The 20,786-nt window shown below is 36.4% G+C and overlaps 1 protein-coding gene across 5 annotated transcripts in view; it reads left to right on the top strand.

The window, feature by feature from the left end:
* PTPRZ1 (protein tyrosine phosphatase receptor type Z1) overlaps positions 1-20,786 on the top strand; it is a 142,770-nt gene that overhangs the window by 102,870 nt on the left and 19,114 nt on the right. For 3 of the 5 annotated variants that reach the window (XM_030478777.1, XM_030478776.1, XM_030478773.1), the window contains exons 13-19: positions 3,693-3,837; positions 10,985-11,076; positions 14,400-14,485; positions 16,958-17,054; positions 17,848-17,930; positions 18,682-18,816; positions 20,115-20,249. In XM_030478777.1, the coding sequence (XP_030334637.1) occupies positions 3,693-3,837; positions 10,985-11,076; positions 14,400-14,485; positions 16,958-17,054; positions 17,848-17,930; positions 18,682-18,816; positions 20,115-20,249 (773 nt within the window). Of the gene's footprint in view, positions 1-3,692; positions 3,838-10,984; positions 11,077-14,399; positions 14,486-16,759; positions 16,781-16,957; positions 17,055-17,847; positions 17,931-18,681; positions 18,817-20,114; positions 20,250-20,786 lie in introns of all 5 variants that reach the window. The other 2 variants (XM_030478775.1, XM_030478772.1) reach the window with 1 other exon arrangement.

The following is a 20,786-nucleotide window of genomic DNA, read 5'->3' as shown; positions in this document are numbered from 1 at the left end:
GAAAGCTGTGAGGGGATTCTTTTGTGCCATAGAGAATGAGAAGGTTTATCTACGTATAATAAAAGGAGAACATAACAGTGCCAGTGGGTGTGATTAAAGAAGCACTGGGGAACAGGGGGTGCATGCTGAGCTGTCTTATCTTGTGAATGCTATTTCTGGCTACTTAAAGCTCAACCTGAAATATCCTTCGATAAGAAGATTCATACTCTGCTTTTGGATAGTTGTGTACTGTCAGCAGAAGTTGGGTGGTGCATGATCTGAAACCAGCATTTGTTTTAATATTAATTGTTTCATTTTAGTTTTAAAGGTTTAAGAGGGATCTGTACAAAGACAAGTGCTGCCCTTATGGAAATATACCAGAGGAAACCATGCCTCTGAGTTTCTGGTTTTTAACTTACAGCAGCACATTTCCTCCTTGTGTTTTGTTTTGTGTTTTCTAAGATGTATTGAGCAAGGAAGAAGATGCTTCAGTTTGATTCTGATTCATCTTAACTCAGAAAAACATTCATTTTCATTCTTACTCTGTATGCCACCTTCAGATTTCAGTGAGATGCAGACTTTTTGCCAGATTTGCATATTTCCAGAGTACTCGGAGCCAGATTCTCCTGTACCTGTTTCTATTTGGTGCTGTTTTCCTATTTAATTCTCTTAAGGTCAGCAACAGTATTTGTGATATGTGATTCGAAGGATAAAGTCAGAAGGCAGAACTGAACCTCACATAGATAAAAACCTGATAAATATAAAACATTTCCCTTGTATTTAAAAATGTGTTATGGAAAACACAAAGTATTCAGACACATAATTTTCATTGTCTCTTGTTAGAGTATTGAAAACTGCATAAGAGTAAAGTCAGAAATTATCTAAGATGTTTAAAAAAACAAAAGAAACCCAAAACAAAGAACAAGGTTAAATTGGTATTTTAGAAAATTAATTGAACTTCAATTAAGTACTCATAGCATCTGTAGAGGGCAGTATCATTCAACTAAACCCACTAAAGATTGGCATCCACAGAGCATGGGAAATTTTCAGCCCAGTCCTACAAATACACAGTTAAATCACATGAGGTTATGTTACTCATGAGCATTAGAACTATATTTTCATATTAGAATACTAATATAAAAAGGTGGCAAATTTACACTCTGTGTAGCTAGACCTAGTAGAATGTGAAAAACAGAAAATAAAAATTTAAAGAAAATCAAAACCATACTGAAATTAGTAGGAGTTCTAACAAGGTAGGTGTTCTAACAATTGAATCAATAAGTGAGTTAGTTCAGTAGGTAAGTAGTTACTGCATTATGTAAAATACATATTTCTTTAAAAATCAGCAAAAATAACATCAAGATTTCAAAACCTATGTTACTAATGTGAATGAGTGTTACCATAAGAGATTTATAGTTTACATATGGGTGTCGTTTTAATTGTTATCGATAGTAAAAAGGATTATACGTGACTGGAGTAGTAGTACAACAAACTTAGAGTTTGTCTTCTAGGTATTATTGAAAGACACTATACAGTATCATTTCATGTACATTATTTTTTCCAATAAATGATGCCAAATACTGTCTTTTAATAAACTGAAAATTCAATGTGAGCATGTCTAACATGGTCTCCTCTAAATCAAAGACATCTTTGCTTAATTCAATTATAAAGAAATTAAACCAAAAAAAAACCAAACCAAGCAAACAAAAACACTTTCAGCTGAGAATTTATTTATACATTACAGTGAATTCACAAGAATTTGATTAAATGTCTTCTTGTTGTGACCATTACAGAAAAAGTGTCATTTAAACTTTTCTCAGTCTTTGTAGTTGCTGATCCATATTTATGTTTGTTCTTAACTAAGGCTTTCTTTGTAAGATCTCTATGGCTACCTAACCTTTCAACTTCAGCTGAAAAACTGTAGGAGAAATAAATATAAAGAAATATGCAAAGGATCCAAATACATCAATTATTAGGGAGCAAAGATATTTACTATAGATGAGACTGCCTTTTCAGCTGCCACCATTGGAGTAGTGGCCAAGTGGACAAGAAACCCTCCATTACAGGAGAAGCCTACTCTTCATTCCCCATAGAAGGAATCGTAATAGGACTTGGTCATTTGGCAGTTTGAAGGAACCCTGTCATCACACAGATAAGGCTGGGTTTTATGTTGTGAATTAATCCAGAGTTGGATAACCAAGTATGAATGCTTCAAAGGGATCGTGTTCTGATCTCTAATGTGTACACCTAGTTTCTGCTGAAATCAGTAGGAAATACTGATTTTAGCCTACTCACCAGAAACTTGGCAACGGTTTTTTCAGAAGCAACTTGTGCCTGCAACCACGTTGCCCACTGAGCTACAGGACTTAAAGAATAGTGATTGATTTGCGTTTTAGAGTATTTAGAACTAAAACCAAGAAGATGTGTGATCTTGATGTCTGATCAGAGCCTAGACCTTTTTGCATATAAAGCCCTGAAAACCCCTAAACTCAAGAAAATTGAAGCAAGGAAAGAGCTGCCTGGAAATCTGTACTGTGTGAAGCTGTTTGGGTTTTGACATCCTATTTTAAAACATGTGATTTGTTGTCTTTTTTTTTTTTTTTCTCCAGATCCAACTCCATTCCCTCCTCCCTTTTGTCTTGAAGATTTTAATTCATTAGAATTGGTCCCTTGAAATCCTGATGGAGTGCAGCTGATTTCTAGAGAGCAAAATTCTGTTCCCATACAGAACATTCATTGAATTAGGACTGTTCACAAAAGCAAAAAACATTCTTAGAAAATCCAAGGGTTCCATTCTAATAAGTGCAAAAGTGCTTATTTCTATGCTTTAATATAATGGTGAGAGGTCACAGTAAACTGCACAGATTGAAAAGAATCAGTAATTCTGTGTCAAAATCACAGTTCTAAAAAGTTTACTTCTTAAGGTATGACAAAAATTAAAAATGCAGGATTGGTCTAATCCACCGTTGTATTCCCTTATTTAATGAGATTGTAAAATATATTGTTTTAATCTTCCTACAGATTCCTATATCCAAATATTTCTGTCACCCAGCATTACAAGGCCGACAGAAATCTGAAATCTAGACAATATCTAAATATTAATTTGATCATCTGTAAAGACAGAGGTAGGAAATTTAATTCTGACACCAGTATACTTGGGTGAGGAAGTACTGCAATTGGATTCAAAGGCAGCAGGATATGTCTACAAGGCAAGTTTCAGAATGGGCACTGTATTAGAATGCAGAAGGCTTAACTGCAATATGGCAAGCACATAGGAACTATTGTAAGAAAATTTTCTATTAAGCCATTAGCCAGAGAAGTGATTTGCATTATATGAGTAACAGCTTAATATCAAAATGTTCTTTACACATTCCAATATTATATATTCAGAATCCTTAACTCAGTTGGCTTTCAGCTAATAAACAGATGAAATTAAAAAAACTTTCTTCTCCTATATTTTAACAACAATCTGCTATTCTTTAAAAGAGAAGTCTCCACTGCTGGAAGGCTGAGTCACATAAGCTTGAACACTTTGCTTTACCCTCTATCTGCTTTTTTCTGTAAGCTGGTTTGCAAATTCATACACTTTCTGCAGCACATAGTAAAACATAGAGGTAAGTGGTATTAAGTAGGCTTGTTATAAGACACATTCGCTCATGTTGTGCATTCCACAGAATTTAAACATGGACTGTTTCAATTTTCTCTGACTGCAGAGGCAAGTAATATTAGCCATGAGTCTCGTATCGGTCTAGCTGAGAGTCTGGAATCAGAGAAGAAGACAGTTATACCACTTGTGGTCGTATCAGCCCTGACTTTTATCTGTCTAGTGATTCTTGTGGGTATTCTCATATACTGGAGGTAAGTGGTTTTTTGGTTGTTTGGGGTTTTTTGAGTTCTAAAGAGCTCTGATTTGAAAAATGTGATTTAGACTATTGAGCTGGTTTACAGGAGGGAGACTGGATCTTGCCTCTTACCGTGATACAAAGCTGACAAACTAAGGTGTTTTGTGTCCAAAATGCTCAACTACAATTTTTTTGTTTGTTTGTTTCAGAGGATTGAAACATTGCAAATAGCTTATTTTCAGTTGAGAGATTTTAATAAACAATTAGTTGTGATTATTAATGCCTAGAAGCCAAGTGGCTTAACAGAGCACTGGGAAGAACAGGAGGGAGAAGAAAAATAATAGCATGGCACAGATTGATTTCCTATCTTTCTGATGCTTTAACAGTTAAAAAAAAAGGTAGTTGACAATTATGAACGAGCATCTATAGTCCTCAACAGGACTATGCGACTAATTAATTCATACAGTAGGACTGTAGGAGTGTGCTGTACCTGACACTGTATGCAAGACAGAAATGGGGCAATTTAATGATGCCGTAATAGTATAAACGCTACTGAGTAGCACTTAGAGTAGTCATGATGTTCTGTGACTAAAAAGTTGTTCTTTGTGATTCTGCCACACCAAAATTCATGTTTCAAACCATTCAGCGGGTAACTAAGGATGCGTTTCATATGCAGACACATGCTCAGGTTCCCTCAATGGTGTATTTCTCTGCAACCTGATAAATATGTAAGACAGAAAAAAAAAAATAGGCTAAAGAGAAGTGATAGCTGTAAGAAGTCATGATAAATAATTAGTGAGGGCAAAAGAATATATCATCTATACTGTGAAATAAAACAGACCAGCTGGCATGGCACAGATCTCTAGAGCTGAAGTCTTTTCCTTCACAGTGGGGAAAAACAGTGGCTGCATTCACATCACTAACGGGAGATGGTCTCTATGCTGTGCTAACCCCAAACTGTGTCAAGTGTTGTGTGATATAATGCAAGTTGGCCTCAGCTAAAAGCATACCAGGATTTTAGTTAGTATGTGGCAGTGCTCAAGCCTTTGGCTGTGTTTCATTGGTTCTAGATAAAGCCAGAGAATCTTGCTAGGGACATGTTTGCTTAAGCTCTCACAGGACTTTAGAAATCCATGCACAACCCTAACACTTTCTTGAGTGTGCAGGCTGCCAGGGAGGAAACACAGTAGTGGTCCAGAATGGGGAAATACGTTGCAAAAACTTCTGCCATAGAGATTCTTGATGTGTTGTGATTGCCAGGAACCTAATCCTGTTACTGCTTCTGCAGTGCTAACATGTGAACTAGTAGCAAGGAGCAGGACCTTGTTCTTCCAGGAGCTGTATGAGCAAGGGAGAAGGCAGTCCCAAACATCTCACAGATGCTTCTACCGCTTGTTTCTCCTTTTTTTTTTTCTTCCCCTACTCAATCCTGCTTAATCTAAAATGTATAAAAGTGGTGAAGAACCAGGAACTAGACCCCAGACCGTCCTTTCCAAGCTACTTACTAATCTCTAGGATATAACATTGTGATTGTGCTTACTGACTTTTCCACTAATCTCCTGACACCGGTTTTCTATCGGCCCAGCAGGATATGTCCCACATGGGGACAGAATACATCCTGTCCGTGAACAGACTAGGCTTAAGAAATTGACTTTGAGCTTCCTTTGTTCCAGGCAAGTGTGCTAGTGAGTCAGACAGTCTCTGGCGTGATTAAAGACACTTCTTAGCAATGAATTTTCAGCAAGATTTCTTCTTTCCAAATAAGTAGTTTAATTACTATAAGAATTGTACAACTCATTTCTTAGAGTATGTCTAGCTGGATAATTACACTGCCCATCACAGGGTTTCCAGCTAACCACTTTCATATTGAGAACCTTTTCCTGTCTTTCATGTTATGCAACGTGAACGTTCATATTCATCTTCCCAAAGTGTTTCATCCCTGATGCTAAATAGTATTTGAAATCTCTTCTATTTGCTAAAGAACACCATCCATTTTAAGACCCAGATTGTACAGTGCAGTTGTAGTAATCCTACACGTTACAAGCTTGTTTTTGCCGAATAACATTGTGTTCATTTCGTATTCTTTCTCTGGGAATGAACGATTCTGTAAGACAGGTCTTTTCAAAATAAAATAGAAATCCCGTTAGCAGTAATATCTTCTTGACTTGAATTTAATCTTTTCTGTATTTCTTGTGTACTACAAAATAAAATACGGAGCTCTTTTATTGTTAATCCTCAAGAAAATTCTCTTGGCATTATAACACCAGTAACATGTTTCTTATTTCAGAGGAATGAAACACAAACAGTATGTACTGTGGGTAGAACTTTGTGGCCCTCTTTCAAAGGTGCCAAGACCCTCACCTTTTCTTTAGAGCCTGGGAAAAATCAGAACATTAACTTCACTGCTATGCAGTTTTTATTGAGTCTGGAAGATATTAACATAAAGTCTGTAAGAATGTTTATGGTTAGATTTACTTTATTTTGAAATTTGTGATGTAAGCTGTCGATGGGTTGGGTTTGGTTTTTTTTTGTTTGTTTGTTTGGGTTTTTTTTAATGTAGGCCAATTATTTTCAGTTATTAAAGTTCATAAAAAGTTTAGGTTTGCAAGAAGTAATTCTGTATTCCTTTGGCAAGAGTACTCAAAAAATTACATTGGTATATCCTAGCCGGGTATTTGAGTGAATAGTGTTTTGAGTTGTTTCCACTATTAGCTCCTAATTTGAATATGCAAAAGGTGAGTTTAATATGCAAAATGTGTGTTATTTGGTTTAAAACCCAAGTAACTACCAAGAGTGACAAGTTCCAGTTTCTCAAGGTTAAAAAAAGACAAAATTATTTTATTCTTCACTTGAATGACACTTGTATCAGAAAAATAATTCTGTACCATCTGTTGTTTGGGTTTTGGTTGGGGTTTTTTTACATTAAATTGTTAATCAGCACTTGAGGAAATTCCCCAATCTCTTTGCTGTCTCATTAGGCACAATTTCAATCTTTCTGTGATAAAATATTTATTTCTCTGACAGGGATGAAAACTTTTAATGGCAATATTGTCTAAAGACTGTCTAATTGCCAGCAGGAAAATACACAATTTTGAACTACCGTAGTTCTGTATTTATAATTCAATTTTCAAGCAATGTCATTTTCCTTTCATTTCTTCAGCATGATTAAGATTACAGGGGAATAAATAAGGAGATTCTTTTGCGTATTTAATGGCCTGTTGTCCAGATAGATATTTTTTTTTACAGCTTTAGAGAGAATTTTCTGTCCAAATCTCGAGTCTATCCATCTCTCTCAGTATTTGGGTCCTTGCAGCACAGATGCAGCAGAAATATTTGAATCTCCTTCCCCTGCTCTTTTAATTTCTGGATGGCTTCAATTAACTGTATTTGTTGGGGTGACTGAAATTGAAGCTTCTCTCTGCTGACATAAAATACACTGAAAACCACTTACGCATTTTTTACTGTTCTGGAACAGTTCATAGAAATCATCAATGAAAATAAACCTGATTAAATGATGTATAGGAAGAAATGTCAGGCTGTTCGTGCAGATCACTTGTTATAATCGTTATTATGAGAAAACCTTGGAAAATAGTAAAATGGTAACAGTTGTCAGTGTGAGTTGTACCATGCAAGAATCTTTTTCCACAAAGATATGTGAATCTCAGTAAGACTAGCTCTAATAATGTGAATAGCAAACTGCTAATGCAGTTCCGGCTTCATTTGTAGCTACAAGACATACTGAACATCAGCTGGCTGTCATGAAGCTGCCTAGAAGCTACATGACAGCAATGCTTCAGAAATGACCACCCAGTGACAGACAACACCCTGAGTAGTCATTTAAATTTTAACTTTCCTCTACCACCCTGTATCTTTGAAACAGAGCTGTCAGATAACGTTCATGTTCTTATCCGTTGTTTGAACTGATGCCTTGAGTCCTGTGTTAGGTTTATGGGAACAGGGTTGAGAATCCTCTCTAAGGATAGTTAAACTCGCACATGCTAAAACACACTAAAACCAGATCTAAGTTTACAAAGGCTACACTCATCCATCCATGAAGGAAATACTTGTCAGCTCTGTGACATCAAATTACAAGTAAAACTGTTAATAAAATTTGGAAATTAAAATTTCGCTTGACAAGCACTCTAAAATTAATTGGAACCATTTAAAAATTGAATAATTGGAATCATTGGATCCATTGAGGATTGATTTAAAGATCCTTTGGATCCACTGGATCTTTAAATGATCAGAAACATTTAAAAATAAATTCTAATAAGTGTTTGAGAATACCTATTGGCCTCCTGTGAGCAGAAAAGACCCTGAAATTCTCATAGAAAGAAGTAATGGTGCCTCTAAGACCATTCTGGGCAAGTAGTAAATGTGCAAACCCAGCCCGTCAGAGAAGCATCTTGCCTTCTGAGGTTCAGATCCCTTCCTCAGCCGATGTGAGTGGTGAACACCCTGCACCATGCTGTGGTGCCTGCCTCCATGACAATCCCAGTCAAGCTCTGAGCAGTCCCTGCCGCAGGGGAGAAATATGCAGCACATATCCTTAGCCAAAGTCCAAGAGCCTACACGCCAGAAAAACAATGTCCTCTGCAGTCTGAGTAATCTTGTCAAGAGTAATCTTGTCCCAAGTAGTTCATATTTAAGTGTTCATTCAGATCTAGTATCCCTCCTGTTAAACTGAAGAGCTGCTGCTGCATGCTTTCCTGTACAGATACGGACACTGTAATTAATTCAGTGGCTTAGCGATATCTTCGTATATAAAGTGTGTGTTTGAAGAAGTGCAGTGTCTAAATTACAAATTACAGTTTTAGGTTGAAGATCTAAATGCTGTGATGAAAGGTGTAAATTAAATAATCAGGTTAGTATTGAGTGATGGGACCTTTGTCTGGAAGTTTGAAATAGTCATCACTTTTTTCATTAACAACAAGCGATAATTAATGAGACATGGTTATTAACATTAGGTTTAGTCATGAAGGCTTTCACTACTGATGCAGAAGCAGATGGAGTGCCTATTTATGAGTCTTATTGCAGGTTAAGTCAACTGCTATGAATTTGTCTCCCAAATGTGCTAAGGGTGTAATTTATTTTCAGCCACAATTAACTTGTTAAAGATTAAAGATACAGTGGCTTGGTGAGGGATAGTGAATGTATGGCACATTATGAAGACATTTTAAGTACTGCTTAGATGTGAAAGCCATTATACTAATTAAATTCTTTTCTCAAGCAAGGAGGTGACAAAACTCTGTAATGTTAGTCCATAAACTATATCTATGATCATATTTCATAAAGCAGTAGGCATTAAAGGGAGGACATTTTTTGGGTTTAGAGCTTAAGTGTCAGGCTGGTTGCCATGTTTGGTTGGCTGGTGCTGTTTTTAATAAACACAGTACATCAGCATCCTCTGTGCCAACCAGGCAGAGCCACACTTTCCAAAAGTGTTTAGTGATTTGAAGTACTTTGATACTCACCTACCTCTCACAGATATTTCACACACAGTCCTGAGGCTGACTCTTGTGTACTGTGCTTGCACTGAGACAACTTCTCTCACGTCATCAGCTGCTAACTCTTTGGGGTGCTAATGTTAGAGCCTCTTAAAAAAATTAGAAATATGTCCCCAGGCACATGTGTCTGCATCCAAAATTGTCATAAGTAAAACTAAGTACATAATGGACAGTCTTACTGCAAACATGTCATGCAAAGGCAAAGCTCCTCTATGAACATCACATATATGCTTTTTGAGGATTCTAGCTGGGCTTCAAATTTAATTACCATGTGAATCACCAGAACTACTTTGCATGCCACAATCTTCTGTGTGATGTAGCTATACACTTTTTCTTGTGTTTTAGGAGAATCTGCATTGTACACAGACAGAAAATTCCCAACACATTTCGACAGTATGGGCATGTTTCCCAGAGGCTTAATTCAAATAAGCTTACGAAAGTCTTTATGATCTACAGTAGTGGTTCTGGAAAGAATGTCAACATCTACAAGTTCCTTATTTATTTCTCAAAGTAGTGTCAAAATTTGATTCTAACAATTATGTGAGGGGTTTTATCACTGCACTGATACAGGAACAGTACACAAGAATTTAAAATAAAAGTGATTGCACAAAATAGCGAAAGATCATATGATAGCTTCAGCCAACAGCTTTGAAGAAGCATAATCTTGTAAATATAAAATGAGATTAATATTTTCCTGATGCATATATTTCTTTTAAAATTTAATGATTAGTGAATAATATTTCAAATAGATTAAGTGACCCAGAGTAAGGATTGTTATTAGCATGTGTAATCATACGGAGATTTTTTAATTAAGGAGGCTTTGCAACACTTCGGCAGGAGTTGGTTATTTAGTCGCTTGAATAGCTTGGACTCTTAACAGATGCTATTCTTATTATCTTCGCATCTGGATTACTGCACAGATACAGATAGTGGTGTGGGTCATAGTTAAGGTTGATTCCATTTGTATTCATACTCCAATTTCTTTGCAACAAAGCTAGCATCTCCTGGAGTTATAAATTCCCCTGTTTCTGTCTGTCAACTTTGGGAAGTCCTCCTAGGTGAAGATGTCCCTCAGTGTTGCAATTAAATTATGAAAAAAATTGTTTAGCCCCAGTCGTCGTAGTTCCAGAGCTGCCGTTTTGTCTGTTATAGGACATGTTGTCTTCTACTGCATTTCCGTGTCTGCAGTAGGATCTATCGATGAATTACCAGAACTGATTTTGTACACTGCTCCATCTTCAGGCTAGCATAATCACATGAAAGGGAACAGTAATTATGTGTGCGAATTTGGATAAGCAAGGAAGACTATGGCATTTTTTGTACTTGGAGTTGTTGTGCAGCATCTACAGTAGCTCCTGATGCAGAGTTCCTCTTTCAGCTTTCACTATGTCTGATGTGTGCTCTATCTTCTGCCTCTGGTATGGGTAAAGATGCATGAACTATGTATTATGCTGAGTTATAGTATCCTCAAGTTGTTTGCATAATTTGATGGTGTGTTGGGGGCATATTTACATTATAGCAGTAATATTTGACACTCCATGAAAACTGGTTTTCAAAACCACGATTCTCTTTCTTACTCAATAATGCCAGAACTCCAAAAGGTCTCGGGTAATGTTTTATTTTTTGCAATATTTATTTATGTTTCTTCCCCTCTAGGAAATGTTTCCAGACTGCTCACTTTTATTTAGAAGATAATACATCACCTCGAGTGATTTCTGCTCCCCCTGCTCCAATCTTCCCAGTCTCAGGTATTTTTTGTCAACTGTTCTGTGGATTGGTGTTAGCTGTTGGAAGATGCAGTTTTGTATGTGTCCATAGGTTATTTCTTCACCTACTGGAACATCGTAAACCAGAGATTTGTACCCTCTTGTACTAATAAACACAGGTGCAGCTGGCATAGGCAGAAAATAGTGTTACGAATTCTCTCCTGTAAGTAACACATAAAAGAAACAGCTTCATCTTACAGAGTTGTCTCAAAGCTATGCTGTGCCTTCTAGCTGTAGCCTCACTAGGAATGGCTGCTAGTGTAGCCATCTGAGCTACACTAAATAGCTCCAGTTCACTGTCACAAAGTAGAGGATTATACCAACAATGTATTCTGCCAGTTTTCTGCCTTTAATTGGATGTCACCTATGCATAGAACATGACTATTCTTTTCACCAGGAGAACCCATATATGCCTCATCTATCTGCATTTTATTTGCAATTGCAACATTTTCTTTAACTTACAGATTTTACTACTGGTAAAGTTCTCTGTGGGCCTCTCATAAAAATGATACACAAGTGCAGAGTGTTGTTAGCATCTTCTGGTTCCATATCCACCACAGTTATTTGGAGAAACTGTTTCTTTTGTTTCCTCCTCAAAGACTACCGGAGGAGCATGTGCAGCCCTCACATCTTTTTCAGTAGAATGAAAAGTACCTTAAATAGATTAATTGTACAGCAGATCCCAAGCCACATCGTCACCCATGAGAAAAGGATGTCTTGTTCTACAAGTAATGCTTTTGCAAGCTGTGCTTTTACACAGGGCATGGGTTCCCTTGGAATGACTAAGGGAAGCAAAATCAGCCCTTGTGTAGACAATTAGTAAACACATTTAATTATATAAATCCCAAACATTTGGCTGCTGTTGTAACTGAATTATAGGCATCTTTAAATGCCTCTTGTATTGATTGCCTTTGTTAGGAGATGCATAACCTTTTTCTAAATGGTTAATAGGCAGGGATGTAACTTGTTATCTGAAAACATGTGATGATGTATGAATGTCAAGTGGCAATCGTTATAGGATGTCTCTGCTCTTACTCTCTGTCATTAACTATATTGCAGCACAACTGTATAATTTTCTTGCATTTTTTTTCCTGACCAGCTCACCTCGGGGAGATAGTGTTTTCCATTGGCATAAGACAAAATTGCACTTACAGTTACTCTGAGTGCTTAAAATATGTGGTTTGATGCTGGAGGTTTTCCTTCTGAAATACTGATAAGTATTAACTTAAAGAGAAAGGTGTTTCTAAGTGACAGAAAGATACGTAAAATATTTTATGGAAAAAGCTGCAAGCACTAAGGAAATATTTTTTATTTTGCCTGCAGCAGACATCAAGTGAGCAGTTTTTGTGTTTTCTATTACACAAGTGTTTCAGCGGTGTGATTTTACAATAATTGAGACTAACTGCGATATAATACTGGCAAAGAGCGTGGAGCAGGAAGAGCATTTTGTAACTGTTGAGTTTAATTTTTTGTTATGACTGTGACTAAAAGCACACTCCACAGATCTCATTATCCATTAAGTTTTCTTTTTCTGGGGTTTCATTGGCAGAGATAGGAGAATTGAAGTTATTCACAAAAAATGTCCTGGCACTTCACAGCATAATTCACAGGTGCATTCAGAACATATAATGAATTACGGAGTAATATTAGGAGCCACTATCATCTGTTAAGTAGTTTGAAGTGATACCTGCCATCCAGATATAAAATATATTCCTGGAGTCAGAAGTGATTGAACTGAGAGATTAGCACTGGCAAGGGAAGAAAACAGTAATTACACCAAACCTGAGATCTCTTTCTCCCTTACAGTCCTCACTCTTAGTCATTTACCTTCCCTTCTGGTTTTGTGTTTGCATATTATTAGAATAAACACTTTATGCCAGGTTTCATCTCTGAAGTGTGAAGATAGTGTTACACATTTGTTCAGCTTCTCTTAGGCTTCACTGGGTAAATTCACTTTTTGTATTCAGATCCATTCATGTAAGTGGAAGACCAGATGGATCTCAATACAAATCAACAAATTCTTCGTAACTGAAAGCTAAAATTATTAGGTGGCCTAAATGCTGAACATCTGTGGATGTAAATAACAGGTCCTTGTTCAATGTTTTTGATGTTTCCTTCTCATATGAAACAACAATGAAATTACAAATTATGAAATAAACATATTTTTAATCCATGAAAGACTTTTAAAAAAAAAAAAAAAAAAACCAAAATTATTCTTCATAACCAAAACTAGCTGAAATAATGTCATCTTTTAACAGGTAATTAACAGAACAGATGACTCTGTTTACATAGCATATTTGCAGGAAAGAGAAGATTAAAAGTCCCAAAGGTTTTTGATGTGATCCCTAATGAATGTTCTACTCAAGAGTGTTTTTCTGTATTTGTATAAAGTAGAAAGGAGGTGTCCTGAAATACAAACATCAGATGGAAGATTCGGACATGGTATCGGAACGCAGAAGTGGCATGAATCACATTTATTGGTTAAGAATGTAGATATTGTTTTATGGGAATCCAGAAAGTCTTAAACTTAACTTTTTAATTCAAAACTTGAAGTATAAAGCCTGATGTGAAAATTTGCAGTCAGTACTCCCAGGATCAGACATAGCATTATTATTAATAGATAATCAAAGAATCATGGGGAGAATGGGGGAAAAATTCCTACTAGAAGTCCTCACTAACGCAGTAAAAGATAAAAATTAGTTGTTGTTTGCTTTGGATGCCAATGCAAACATGCAACACACAGTTAAAATTATACTACTGGCATAATGCTGCATTATTTTAGTAGGCTTGGGAGTATGCAGCTAGTCCATGTACTGTATCAGAGTCGTGGTGCAACACCAACTAGCCAAAAGCATCAAGATGACTCTGCCTGATCATTCTTTCTTTACCAGTATTATTTAGAGCTCTGCTCCTACCCTCTCCCTTTGAACATCTTGTAGCAAACTGCTAATTCTCCCATTTCCCCTTGACTTCACAGGGAGTTCTGAATGCTCAACAAACTCAGCATGTTGCAGAATCAGCACCTTAATTTTGGGGGCTTAGAGACAGAGCAAGACCTAGCAAGGCATTTTCTTTATCTTCTTTCTGAATAGTCATTAAGAAATGTATAAGTGTTAGGCAATGATTTTAGAAATGTTAATGGTGTTAAAGAGTGGTTTTATTGTTGTGAGAGTTGTATATCCAAAGTTCATGCCAAAGTTTTTATTTCAGGATGTTGTGTGGATTGCCTACATATAAACTTCTTTATATTTCACTGGCTTTTTATTTTTTCATAAATATATTTTTTGTCTTTTCCCACCCCTAAGATGATGTTGGAGCAATTCCAATAAAGCATTTTCCAAAACATGTTGCAGATTTACATGCAAGTAATGGTTTTTCTGAAGAATTTGAGGTATGGCTCTACTATGTCATCTTTCTTCTTAGCACATACAGATGATGTTAAATTTAAATGCCTGGAAACAAAAAACTGGGCATTACATTCTGACTTGGGGACTAATTTCATAAATATGAGTACTGCGAGCCCAGTGAGGTCTTTCTTTGTACAAGGACTAGGGAGATTTACAAAAGCTGACAGGACTGGGATGTAAATGGGAGTGTTTATCCCTGTGATAAAATGCTAAATGATTGTGTGAATAAACTATGCAAAGATAATGCAATCTATATGGTTTATCAGATACAGTCATAGATCTAAAGGTTTTCCAACACTAATGCCAATTGAATTTTGCAGAAGCTACCCGTATTTCTTGTTCTATTTACAGAGAAAAAAAAATTGAAGTAATAACGAGTACTCATGGCAAGACTTCTGATTAACAGGGGAGCTAATGTAGTCTTCATATTAGTAGCTTTACAGTTCCTTTTCTAAAGTATATGGTTCACAAGAGGTATTTCAAAATTCTGAAACGTGTTCTCATCATATAATGTTACTATCACCATATGTAACTAATGAGCTTCACTGTTTTTCACATTCATATGCATTGCAAGCAATTTAAAGCTAGATACGTTCTAACTACGGTCAGATAAAATAAAGATTATAAACGCCTGTAATAAACATTATAAACTCTGTAATTGAAAATATGCTATTAGAATTCTTGACAAATGATTTCTAACAAAATCAGTCAGTTGGGATAGAAACAAGTTTTTAAGTGATCTCTATTAACTTAAACTATGATTGTAATATTCCTGCTGCAAAAACAGTACTGAAAGTATAAAAATTCCTAGTTTTGCATCTGTTGGCTTTGCTTTTGCTTCCCCAGCCAATGTACAGTCATCTAATGGACCAAAAATTCCATATCATTCACCCAGCCTTCTTCATCAGCATTTCATATCCAAGTCATTTAACATTAGAATATCCACCTAATTGTGGGGCCAAACTTGTAAAAGCTTGTGAATGTCCAGTACATGTTCACGTGTTATGCATGTGCATATACACTGGCAGGACTTGGCTCCAGCTACACTGACTGTTCACAAGAGCAGACGTTGAAGGACTGTGTGTAAATACAACGCTAACAAAGTTCTTTCATCATAAGTGAGGACAGCATTCATCCTAAATTGGGGTTTTTTTCCTAAAATTGTTCTTTTCCTAAATTACAGCAGTGATCCAAAGACCAAATATACTGCCTCTCACTGAGCTACACTTGCACGAACTGAAATATTTCATGCTTGTTTTGACTATTTCAAAAATTCAGTGTCCTCATCATTTCTTGGAGATCCTTTTCAGCTTTACAGACTATCCCAGAATTAGTGTCCTGGTCTTTTCTCTACCGATAAAGAACTTAGAAGATACGGAAAAATTGAAATAGAGTCATTGCCTTTGCAGAGTCAGCATACGTTTGGAGAGTACAGGGGCGGTTCAGGTTTCCTATTTATATTACTATAAAATAACTCATATTTTAAGCTAATTTTCAGACTGGTACCCACTTTTCATGTATATATATTTTTAAATAGCTGAAGGTGATTAATGTTAAAATAAATCCTACGAAGTGTTGGGAAACATTATTATAGTACTTTTAGTAATGACAATGTATTTCCTACTTAACAATGTGGGCCTTATAAATGCCTGAGTTTCCTGTCAAAGAAATTAATAACAGAAAATCAATTATTTTGAGAGTCTTACAGACTTTGTGCCTGTCTTCTCAAGCCTGTCTCTCTCTTTATAAAAACACTGGGTTCATTGAGAGACTGCTGTCAGACTGAGGGCTGTAATGCTGTTCTTCAGCAGCGTGCCACAGCGCTGGCAGAGCAGCACGCTGTCCTGCTCCAGGGATGGTTTTACAGCTGAATGCAAAGAGAGCAACAGCATTCCCCAGAGACACTAATGCAGTTATAAGGACCAATAACAAATCCAAAGAACAGTAAAATAGATAGATAATCTGGCTAAAAGTCAGTGATGTTGCTCATACATATAAGCTTTCACCAGCCTAAGGTCTAACATTAAAGCTAAAGATAGGAAACCAGATGCCAGTATTTTAAGAGAAAAATTATCCCTTGTTTCTTATGAGAGTTACATCAGAATATTCAGCTTTGTTGTTATTATGGAGATATATATTGCATGACCATAACTGTTTTCCATATAGTAATTGTAATTTATATAAACACTTTTATCCATTTGTTCTGTGCTGTGGAATTTGATTTTTTTTTACTTTTCTTGCATTCATTCCCTCATTAGACACTGAAAGAGTTTTATCAGGTAAGGAATTATTTCACTGCATTATTTTTTTTAAGCAATGAAGTAGTTGTAAAATATCATAGATAATTGGGTATAAGGTTGTGGTTCTTTTTGTGCTGACTTACTGTATTTTAAGACAGTTTATGTATCTTAGTACTCATCAAAGTATGACATACATTTTTATTCTTTTTATTTCAGGAAATCCAGAGCTGTACTGTAGATCTAGGTATTACATCAGACAGCTCTAATCACCCCGACAACAAGAATAAGAATCGATACATAAATATTGTTGCTTGTAAGTAAATGCTTCAGTTGGTATTTTAAAGAAATAATTACAGACAGTATACACTGAAAGCTCTGGTTACTGTTCAGCAAAAGTCTTGGAGAGGAGTAGCATGAAATTTCACCTCTCTTCAAGTTAGTCCTCTGGCATTCTGCTGCTTTGATGAGCCTGTGTTAGCAAGACATATTTGTGCTTTCTGTGATGACCCAAACAGAGTCAGGAGATTTCATTATAATGCCATTATAAAGCCAAAGAAGCTGTGTTTTTATTGCCAAAATTAATCCATCTTTGATCTGGAATAATGATGACTTATCCTCTCTGGGAGCTTTCACAATCCCTGGATATATTTAGTGTCAAATATGAATGTAAATGTAAACGTAAATGTAAATATAAATATAAATGTACTGGTTTTATATGGTATTGCGCCCTGCCACAATGTAACAGTTCAGCTTCATTAGCCAGGACATGTTTTCCCATTGCATCACCCTTCTTCACTATCCCAGATTTTTCTTCTCTGAAACACATCTATTCAGTTTTGTTGTTCTCTCTTTGAAACTATTGCCTCTGGGCTTTTGATCATTTGTTGAATCTTTTGAGTCCTTGGATTCATTAGTTTGTTTTTGTGCAAACTAAAATGTTGCATCTCATTCATACCTAAGCACAGGATGTTTGTACATGTGATCGTCAATGTCTGAGTCTTATGTATTGTAAAAATCCATTTCCATATTTTTAAAAAAGATTTGTTATAGAAAGAATATAACTCTTGCAGAAAACTATGCTTATTTTCTCCCTTGTTTTACTACAGATGATCATACTAGGGTTAAATTAGCACAGCTTGGAGAAAAGGATGGAAAACTGACTGATTACATTAATGCCAACTATGTTGATGTAAGTGCCTTTTTCTGTCTGCCAGCCTATTCATGTGTACCCTTTTCTGTAAAAACTGATGCATGGAGGTGAACAGACTTAATTAAAAAAAAAAAAAAAAAATCACAATTTTACAGATTTTGTTGAAAAAATAACCCAAAACTTTAAAGATCTATGTTAAGCCTACAACGTTAAAACACAGGTGAAACTCCCATTCTTTCTTGAATCCATCTTGATCTTGTAGCAGCTGCAGCTTAGTGAAGAGTTTTGTGAAACAAAAAATGTTCTGTCACATCTGAGTCATTTCAGAAGCATTTTGCATCTGAATGTTCTTTTGTGTATTTTTGGTAAATGGTTAATTCTTCTGCGTGAGATAATCTCATGAGAGGAAGATGCTATTTGGCTGTGAGCCTCACTGACGTAACATTTATTCAGTTTTCGTTACCTAGCAATTTACGTGTGAATGACCTTGATTCATTTTTTAAAACCCCTATCATAACAGATGTCTCATAATCACTACCATGCCAGCGTTCTGCCAAACCACGGGCAGTTGAACATATATCCTATTTGTTGGAATGGTAAACATTAACATAACAGTTGTATTCATATGTCATAATGGTTTCTGTGATTTGGATAGTTATAAATTCAAAAGTACTTAAAAGCTTTTGAGATTGTTTAAAAATAGATACATAAAAAGTCATGTACTTCTCCCAACCTCCTTTTGCTCATGGACTGTGATTTGACAAGTGTCATTTGTTATATTTCAATCCAGGGTTACAACAAGCCAAAAGCCTACATTGCAGCTCAAGGGCCACTAAAATCAACAGCAGAAGATTTCTGGAGAATGATATGGGAACACAACATAGAAGTTATTGTGATGATAACTAATCTTGTTGAGAAAGGAAGGGTATGAGTACCTTTGCCTATTATTATTTCTCTGATATTGATAGATCTACCTCTAGCAGACTCCTTACTCTCTTTTAAAAATCCAGTTTAGGTATTTACTGAGCAAAAAGCAACAGTCTGTAGTAGTTGCTTGTGCTACAATATAAAAGTATAAAAGTATAAAGGTGAGGATTTGTAGTATTAACTGAAGAAAATATTTAAACTCAACTGTCAACAACAAGTCTTCAAAATGCCATGTTCTAATTACAAAAAAAAAAAAAAAAAAAGTCTTATGCTGGAAAAAAGACTTCTTTTATATATTTAGGAGTGGCCAGACTGTGAACCTTGTGCCACATTCTGCTAGCAATCTGCTCTGCATCATTCTTTTTCTCAGGGGTGCCTTAGACCCTGGAAAGGAGAAGGCTGTAGTTCAGGTGATTTTTTTTCTGGATATTCACTGGCTGCTCCCTGTTAACATCCCATGGGACCCACAGTTCTCTTCCTACTACATGGCTAGGTACACATGTGTCAAGTGAGACAAAATAAGGTCAAACCCCATCACAGGATGTGTGTTTCTCCAGTTACATGATGGGAGTATGCGTGTACTGTGGGGTCACGTGAGGATACATTGCGTCACATTTGCCACACACTGGCAGCAATGCCTAAAATGCATAAAAGTTTTGTCATATGACCTATTCAACATCTATCAGTGATACAGACACAGCAAATGCAGGTGAGGGCCACACTGGGAGTACCACTTCATTTGTATTACCATGCTATAAAGACATACTCTTGTATTCTGCAGAGAAGGTTATATGGCTACCCAACCAAAAGGCTGGACATCAAGCTCTCTATATTCTGGCACACACAAGCTCACTCTTACCCTTGCTGATCAGATAAAAGTATCCTCTGCCCATGCTATGAGCCAGCCAAAATGCATATATGATTTCACTGACTTGAATATATTCCTATTTTTCCTATAGATTATCTGGGGATTTGTTTAAATTTCAGAGTGCCTGTAGAACGGCAAGTTCCACAATACTAGAGCCCTTTAACTCGGACAGTGTGATTTAAACCTCTGTTTTTTGGAATATTCCAAATAAAGAGCATCTTCACACAGCCATCAATCTTCACAGCACAAAATAAATGCACATTTTTTGTTCTCTTGCACTGAAGATCATGGCTTACAAACTGGGTATATTGAGAGTCCCCATATGTTTTTGTGGTTGACTGTGCTCTGAGATTTCAACATTTCAGCTTCCTAGTTTGACGTTTTGTTTTCTTTGTCTTTTTCTCTGATTTTCATTTGCTTTCTAACAGAGAAAATGTGACCAGTACTGGCCTGCTGAAGGTAGTGAAGAATATGGGAACTTCTTAGTAACTCAGAAGAGTGTTCATGTACTTGCCTATTACACTGTGAGGAATTTTACTCTTAGAAACACCAAGATAAAAAAGGTTTGTGGCATCCTGAAAACATAGTTGGGCAAAAGGGAGTGTCGCTCAGAATATTTTTTAAGGCAGTTGGCAGCTCTTTTCTGTTGTATACGTAAAGCTGCGTCCTGTAGGTCTCAGCCAGCCAAGATGCTTGGTCAATTTGGCCAGATCAACAAACTGAGAAGACGCTGGCCTGTCGTACTGGTGCGATATAGGACCATCAGGGGAAATCAGTGATCATATTGGAGAGCTGATGCTGCCTTTGCGTGCCTGGTGAGCACGAGGATACATTTTCAGAAAGATAGCAACTAGGAGAAAATGTGGTATGAATTAAATTGTCCACCTCAGATATGCATTTTCCTTTTTAAGGACAGGTGGATCCGCACCTTGGTTTATTGTAATCAAAACCAGCTTGCTCTCAGCTCAGCAGTGTGACATTGGCTACTTTGGGGAGGATGGATACTGAAGTTTCATTTATTTCAGCTTCCTAAATGTGAGACATCTAGTCCATCGACCTCACTGTACAATTATTGCATAATGTACAGCACTTACTGTCAA

The sequence above is a fragment of the Strigops habroptila genome, chromosome 3, assembly GCF_004027225.2.
Source record: "Strigops habroptila isolate Jane chromosome 3, bStrHab1.2.pri, whole genome shotgun sequence".
NCBI lineage: Eukaryota > Metazoa > Chordata > Aves > Psittaciformes > Psittacidae > Strigops > Strigops habroptila.
This window is presented reverse-complemented; position numbering and strand designations above follow the sequence as displayed.